At 36.8% G+C, this 8292-nt stretch overlaps 1 protein-coding gene across 3 annotated transcripts; it reads left to right on the top strand.

Moving 5' to 3' along the window:
- The first annotated feature begins 1455 nt into the window (after positions 1-1455).
- LOC131006568 (KH domain-containing protein At2g38610-like) lies at positions 1456-7788 on the top strand. Of its 3 annotated transcripts, none has more exons than XM_057933707.1 (8): positions 1491-1782; positions 1851-2064; positions 2145-2233; positions 4039-4205; positions 5820-5933; positions 6020-6136; positions 6338-6490; positions 7170-7788. In XM_057933707.1, exons 1-8 carry the CDS (start codon positions 1752-1754, stop codon positions 7311-7313), a joined length of 1029 nt encoding a protein of 342 aa, XP_057789690.1. In that variant the 5' UTR covers positions 1491-1751; the 3' UTR covers positions 7314-7788. The 3 variants fall into 3 exon arrangements, with proteins under 3 accessions (XP_057789691.1, XP_057789690.1, XP_057789689.1); XM_057933706.1 differs by having other exon boundaries at positions 1493-1782; positions 5817-5933; XM_057933708.1 differs by having other exon boundaries at positions 1456-2064; positions 5817-5933.
- The last annotated feature ends 504 nt before the right edge of the window (positions 7789-8292 follow it).

Genomic DNA, 8292 nt, shown 5'->3' with positions numbered 1-8292 from the left:
GTATCGTTTGAAATTATCGGACACCTCTCGTATCCACCCCGTGTTTCATGTGTCTTTATTGAAACCCGCAATCGGAGCTGCTACGGCATCACCAATGTTGTCGGAGGATCTTTTGGATGTGGATCCTCCCTTCTTACCGGCAGCTATTTTGCAACGACGCACCATTGATCGAGAAGGCAGTTCGGTGGACCAGGTGCTTATTCAGTGGCAAGGCTTGCCTGACGATAAAAGTACTTGGCTGGACGTTGCGGATGTTCACGGACAATTTCCAGATTTCAGCCTTGAGGACAAGGCTGCTTCGTTGACCGGGGCAGTTGATAGAGATGCGCAGAGCGGAGCGCCAACTTGGCAGGTTTACTCTCGACGCAAGAAAGGAGTTACTGCAGCCTAGGCTGCTGCGGGCCTGGGCCTCTTGGCGTTGGTTATTTAAGTTCATTAGTTATTATGAGTCTATTTAGTTTTTATCCACGGGCCTTGTCCATGGGCTTTGTGGCAGTAGACTATTTAATATTTCAGTATTGTAGGGTTAGGGCATGCATGATTTATTTGGTTAAACAGCACGTCGCTGTGGCAGAGAGATTTCTCTGTGGACCTCGGTTTTGAGGGTTTCTCTTCAGTTATAAGTCAGTTTTCGTTCTTCTTCCGTCTTCATTCTATCACTTTCAAACTCCAAACGAAATGATGTTTGAAACTCAGTTATGATATTTTAAGCTCTAAATAAGATGATGCACAAATGGTGATTTTTTAAGCTCTATACAAGATGATGTTTAGAAGTTAGTTATAATCTCACAAGTTTCAGATTATATAATCTCACAAGTCAGCCCTGGTCTTTCAAACTCATAATGAAAATGATGTTTAGAAGTGAATTATGATATTTAAAGCATCAGATAGTGATGTTCAAACGATTGATGCATTAAGTCAGGCATAGTATTTTAGGGTCTAGACGAGATAATGCTCAAAAATCAGATATCGTCTTTCGAGTTCTTGATGATCATGAGATGAGATGATGCTTAGATGAAAAATGAGATCTTAAATTAATTCTTATCCATCAATATATTAAAAATGTACAAAAATTATATAAACGGGTATTTTTACTATTTTAACAAAAAGATAACATTTAATTGACGAATATAATTAAGATTAGTACAATATAAATTCTATTACATCAAACTAAATTAATTAAAAATTAATTATATTATACAAAAATAATATAAATAATTTAAATTGTAAATTAAAATCCCGTCGAATTTAATGGGTTATACGCCAATTTATCAAAGTTGAGATATCGAAAGAATGGAATTACGAGGCGGAAAACATAATTTTCCCAATTAACTCTGTTTTTGCTATCTTGACGATTAATTTGAGAATGTAAGGGAAAGATGAAGCTTGAAGAGGGATGGAAGCCACGATATAGCAACAATAATAAAATTATTTAATTAGAATTGTTTATGGTGTGTATTTATACTTAAAATTTACCACGACCACGAGGATAGTGATGACATAGTCCCCCGACAAATGCATTGAAAGCCTTAACCTACACAATCTTGCGGCAGAAACCTCCCCTCCACCATCTCTCTTCTCCGCCCTCTCTCTCTTTCTCTCTCTCTCTGCAGTAAAAACTCAGGAGAAACGAATCCATCTCTCTCTATCTCTGTTGTTTTTAATTATTTGATTTTTTATTTACTGTCTCGAATTCACACAGACAAAACTCCAGCCAAGAAACGTGTGTATTATATACCCCACAACTATTTATGCCTACAAGTCGACACAGCCCAGAAAAAGGTCATTCATTTTTGTACATTTCGTAATTTTATTTCCCCTATTTTACTGTTTTCTTCCTCCGTTTTCAGGGTTTTTCGTATCACAGTGCACCCACGCACACACACATTCATTTTCTTGCCTAGCCTTTGAGCCACCACCCAAAATTCTCTCACTCCACCAATCCCCCTACTCGTGTGTATATGCGGATACAGCCATGTCTAGTTTGTACCCTCAGAATTTGAACTTCTCCCCGGCCAGGAACATCCCTTCTCCACATCTGAGGCCCAACCCCGATGCCGAGGGGTTAGTATTTGTTTTTCTTTTTCTTTGGAATTTCTTCGTTTTCCATGTGTTTTCTTGTTGAATCTCGTGGATTCTTGCAGCCAATATTTGACGGAGATGCTGGCGGAGAGGCAGAAACTGGGGCCTTTCATGCAAGTGCTCCCTATTTGTAGCCGCCTCTTGGATCAAGGTTGGCATCTTTGATCGAGTTTTGGATCTGCTTTTCGTCTTATTGCAATCCCATTCTCATTATTGGTTTGATTTATTGGGTGTTTGTGCTTTTCCATTTACATTCACCCCTGCTGTATTGTGTGATTGGATTGTGGCATTGGCCGTGATATCAAATTGTGTTTTGTGTGTTTTTGTATGTTTCCATGGCTATTGCAGTTTGGTTCTGTGATGAATTAGTAATGATGCTTCTGGATTAATCCCTTCATAAGTATCTAGGTTAACTGGTTTTGCCATTTTTATTGATAATGGTGGAGTCTAATCCTTTCATTTTACTGAATGAGAAGTAGTGGAGGTGGTTGGCATTGTTTGTTGAGTGTGATATCATGCATCACACAGTAGCGTTACTAAAATGAGGCGTTTTTCTCATGTGATGAAGTGGAATACAAACTGATCTTCTGGGGATATGGTGATAGGTGTTGAAGCACCCGTAATCTTCACGTGATAGAAGCACATGAACTCTTCATATGGTAGAGCAATGTTATTTTTAGCATATTTTTATCGTTTTATGTGATGGCATATATGGATCCTAATGACACTAAGGTAAAAAATGAATGTGACGCACTGAATGACGTAATATTATTTGTCGTGATGATGACTTTTTTTAATTTGAGCATGGGCATCACACTTTATGTTTGACGAGTAAGGTTAATGTCTTCAAACTCTTCACGTTATTTGAAGTTTATTTAAGTGATAAATTTATTATCATACTTCAAGATACGTTTATGTCGCCAGCTTAATGGATTAATATTCTGATTAGGAAAATCAAGATCACCTATATTGCCGCATTAATAACATTTCTGGTGGCGGTTGGCATTGGCACTGGGCTGCAGTCCTACATGTCTATGGGACCACCCTCTCTGCTTTGTGTGTGACATGCCAATCTGCAAACTCATCTATATGTAATTAAACAAAAGGAGATACAGTCTTTCAGCCGTATATAATTGACAATTGTGGTTTGATTCAGATTTTGAACATATGCAAGTATACATATATGTCGCCTAGAAAATCCTCCTTAGTGGTGTTGTCGATGGTTCCATATTATGAATTGGTCTCAGCGTTGATTGTAATTTTTACTAATATCATATGGAGTTTGAGCCATGAGATTTTTCTTTTGTGATTGCTGGAGTTTGCTTGTGCAAAGAAATTTGAGTGACATATCTCTCTGCACTAATTCAGTAGCAAAATCTGAATTGTGATTTCTGACTTTCTCTAGCAATATTCCAAATAATATGCTTTTAGAATGGAAAATCTTGGTTTTGTTCTCCATTTGGCAATGGATTTTGTTTCTGTGAGTTGAAAACATGTTCTTGCAGGTATTCAAGCAATCCATTTTGGTTGGGTTGATGATTATATGTAAATTTTCAAATAGGCAAAAGTATCATATTCTCGATATAAGCATAAATTCTGGACACTTTAAAAGGGAAGAAAAAGGCTGGTATAATTGAGTATTAATTTCAGCAAGATTTGATGCTTTACCAAATATGAAGTAGTGTACCCTCTGTTCAAGAAGTCTTGGCATATATAGCCTCAATAGCTAACTTTCCTTTGACGCATCTAATATATTATAGTTCTTCAAAGTTTCTTAAAATATAGATGATTTGCTTCTCGGTTGATTCCACTTTTATTTTGGAAATAGAGTTTTTCTACATTGCTTTTTCTCCCTTTCTTTAAAGTTATTTTAGATTATCAAAGCACTACCTGCATTCTTGTTGGCTACTCTCGTGCATTAGATCTTTATTGAAAAAGGGTTCCTCTGATGGGCAGAAATACTCAGAGTTTCTGGAAGAATGTCCAACCATGGATTTAATGATTATGACAGACTACAACGTGGTAGTCCTAATCCAGTGCCTTCTCTGGAAGTGATGCCTGATGTTGGTGGAAAAGGTTTGGGTAGCTGGAATGGAAATGGCTGGAACAGCATGCAACATGAGGTGAGCTGAGATTTCATCGCTAATCAGATATGAAGCCTAAAATTTATTTTTTTGTACCCTTTTCTAGGCATTGATTCTTGTGGATCCTCTCAAATGTCAAATCAACTTTCTTCTTTTTAACCTGAATTATTCATGAATAGATTAGTGCAAATATTCAGGTTACTACCTCAGCTTGATATTGTTTCGTTGAGAAAATTGCTCACTCAATATGCATGTATGATAAATAAAATTAACTTGCAGCTTAAGGATGGATCTACTAGTTGGTCTACATGTAGATCATTATTCATTGACTAGAAATCTGGGGCCTAATATTTCAGAGGTTATATACAATATGCAAGCAAAAGGTGCTTGGTAGTACAATTAGTCAAAAATAGATTAATCACTGTTAGGCAACATAATTAATAAAACCAGTAGGATGGGTGGTGCTGTAACTTGCATTTATCACATCGTATGTGAAGGAATTGATTAGCTTATGCTTTGTAAGTGAAGGCATGGATAGATTAAATATAACAATTCAAATCATATGTGCACCTGAAATGCATTTGCTTTTCACTCTAAATCTGCTTTCAATTCCTGTTGTTGGAGAAGGTGATGCTCGCATACGAACCTGTATCACATAATACAAATTAAGGAAGAAATTGTTGAGATTAACTAGTGGAAGTTTTCAGCTACCACACTAAGGTAATAACAATACAGCTAATGTTAGAATCTGACAATGAACAAAATGTTGCAGGTTCATAAGTTTGTCACTTTATTTAAGTATTAGCCTAATACTTTGACCAATCTAAGTTTGTCCTTGCCTGAACATGTGGATTTCTGCTTTTGCTGTCTACATAGACTTACATTTCATTCTAATATATGTTTACTATTAAATAAGCTATCTTGTCTAGATATGACTATTTTACTACTACTATGAATTTTTTAGAGCATAAGAGTGGAAGGTAAATCTTCTATAGGTGAAATTTTTACATATTGCATGCTCAGAAGCAATAAACCGTGTAAACTTAAAATATATGCTTTTCTTTGATATCCAGTATGTGGTACTTTCTGTATCGTCACAATGATCCCGTAACAAATGTGACTTAATATTTTAACTTGCTCGAAGAAGGCTCTGACTTTTTACCCTTTAATGTTTCAACTAACCTGAGAAATAGGTTAAACAAGATTAAGGCTACTTCCTCCAATGGGTGCAGAATCTCTTTTCGACATCTAAAATGTTTTGACTTGATTTCAACCACCAGTATAATTCGAGTTGAGAAATTCGACCACCATGTTGAGTTGAATGGTTTTTCTAGATATGAGAAAGAAAAGGTGCCATTCATAGCTACGTTATTTGATTGTAATACTAGAGGTGCTCTAGAGGGCTAGGTGGGTCCCAGTTTGGTATGTTTGTGGTCAATATTTTATCGGAATCTACTTCATGTTCAAACTGAGACTCATAAAATATATACTCTTCTAGCAACAATATCGGCCATCTGTTGCTTTTTGTCACTTCATTATGAGATATCCGTCACTTCTATTCCATCATATACTTGGATATCTTGACCTTTGGAATCTTAATTTTTTATTTTCAATGTGGCCACTCGTTATACTATTGATTCCCCTTTGCAGCAGAGGTTAGGAGGTCCACAGGGTATGACCATAGACTGGAAACCACCTGGAAGTCCAAGTTCGTTCCTAGTAAAGCGGGTGTTACGCTTGGACATACCAGTTGATAGATATCCAAATGTAAGCATTTGGAAATCTCTCGTTTGACTTGTAGATCAATTAATCTGGAATCCTTCTAAGTTTGAAAAATTGTTTCTGGACAACAGTTCAATTTTGTGGGAAGACTTTTAGGTCCACGGGGCAATTCCTTGAAGCGTGTGGAAGCTTCTACTGGCTGCCGTGTCTTCATCAGGGGGAAAGGTTCAATAAAGGATGCTGACAAGGTAAGATCCTCCTCTTGTCTTGAAAATTAAGATTACCTTTTGATATTCTCCTATAATATTTGTCTGCGAGTACATATGTTATTGTATATATACTAAGTAGGCTACACATGAAGTTGATTTCATGATGTATAATCCAAATATTCAACAAAGATGTTATTATCTTGCTCATGATAATTTATGTCTTGATATCTTCTATTGAAGGAGGAGAGTTTGAGGGGAAAACCAGGTTACGAACACTTGAATGAACCATTGCATATTTTAATTGAGGCAGAAGCGGCCGAAGTACCTGCTAGTATTGTTGATGCAAGACTGAAACAAGCTAAGGACATCATTGAAGAACTGCTCAAACCTGTGGTAAGTTCTGATGCTACTAATTCTTTGAGCCTAGTTTCATGCCTTGCATGAACAAACTATGTAGAAATTGGACTTGCATGCCTTGCTCAAACCTATGTAGAAATTGGACTTGCATGAACAAGCTTTGTTTTGTGATATCGTTTCTTTCTGTATCCCATTACAAATAGATAAACCTCGAACCTTCCTCATAGTCTATGGATAATCTTTACGGCATTCAAATTACAGGCTCATGCAGACTATAGAGATAATCATAATTATGTAGTCCCTTTTGGCTCCTCTACTATTTTCTTCCACTTCCCCGAAAACTGCAGATTCATATTTCGACACATTCAAATTACAGGCTAATGCAGACTATAGAGATAATCATAATTATGTAGTCCCTTTTGGCTCCTCTACTATTTTCCTCCACTTCCCAGAAAACTGCACATTCATATTTGGACACGGTTTGAGTTTTCCTAGTTATTTTGTAGAATATAATAAGCCTTGTACTTTAGTTTGGAATTCGTGGAAATAAGTGGTGTATCAGATCATATCTGAACTTCAACATTTTTTAACAGTTGTGAGTATAGGGCTGATTTCAACTTTCTAAGTAGAAGTTTCTGCATAATGCTGAATGTAGGTAGGAATATAAAGATTCAATTATTAAAAAAAACTAATTTGATTATATCTGGAAATGCAGGATGAGTCCCAAGACATATACAAGAGACAACAGCTTAGAGAACTAGCGATACTTAACAATATCAAAGAAGAGAGCCCTCAACCAAGGGGGAGCGTGTCTCCCTTCAGTTCCAGCGGCTTAAAACGTCCCAAAACCAGTTGGTAACGAACATCTCATCTCATCTTCACTACTGGTCTAGGGGTTGGTTCCTTGAGAAGAAGCTGTGAATGTTCTAATGCCATATCATAGTCGAAGAAGATGCATCTCCGATCCAGATGTTGGCCATCAAAAGACTAGGCTCACCAACGTGGGCCATGAAGTTCAAACGCGAAAACAGACAACATGGTTGTGATGTGAGAACGAAGATCGGGGAATGGATTGCTTTACTACTGCTTTGTCGATATAGGTCTTATTAGGGAGTCTTGTATGATAATTTATTGGATTTATTTGTTTTTTTTAACTAGTTTCGGCCTTTTGTTTTTTGTTTTGGTTGGTAGAAGATGCATTTTGAACCGTTGTGGTGCAATTTTCTCAGCCTATTATAGGGTTTTGAGTATGTTTTTGGAACCTTGAAACTTTTTCTTTATGACATCTTCCAACATTCATAATAATGATGTTGATATGGTTCGTTGCCTTATTACATCGTAGACATCACTCTTCTAACTTTTTAGGTTTAATTCAGTTTGTTTACATTCTTGCCTTTTGTTGAGGAAAATGTTAAAAGAGATTGTTGTAGAAACTTGTAGGTATATTGAGCATTTTTTTTTGGGTAAATATCATATTAAACCTTGAATTATACCCATTTTATCAAAAATATCCTGAAACTTTCAAAATGCTCTCTAAACCCTCAAAGTATCAGAGCTTTATCAAATATATCCCGCATATCTTTTCCGACCACCAGAAATATGACATGGCTCGCCGGATGCCACAGTGTAATTTAAAATTCATTTTTTTAATCCATGTTATTTTTTTATTCTATTTTTTTAATCCATCCTGGAAATTAATTTAGGGCTCATCGGGTGTAGTCGAAAGGGGGCCAGAAAGGCACAGTATCTATTGCCGCTGCCTTGATGTCGAGACCGACGGAGAAAGAGGTCGCCGGTGATGGCACAAAGGACGTCGTAGCGTCGGACCAGAGTGGCGG

Source organism: Salvia miltiorrhiza, chromosome 1 (genome assembly GCF_028751815.1).
Source record: "Salvia miltiorrhiza cultivar Shanhuang (shh) chromosome 1, IMPLAD_Smil_shh, whole genome shotgun sequence".
Taxonomy (NCBI): Eukaryota; Viridiplantae; Streptophyta; class Magnoliopsida; order Lamiales; family Lamiaceae; genus Salvia; species Salvia miltiorrhiza.
This window is presented reverse-complemented; position numbering and strand designations above follow the sequence as displayed.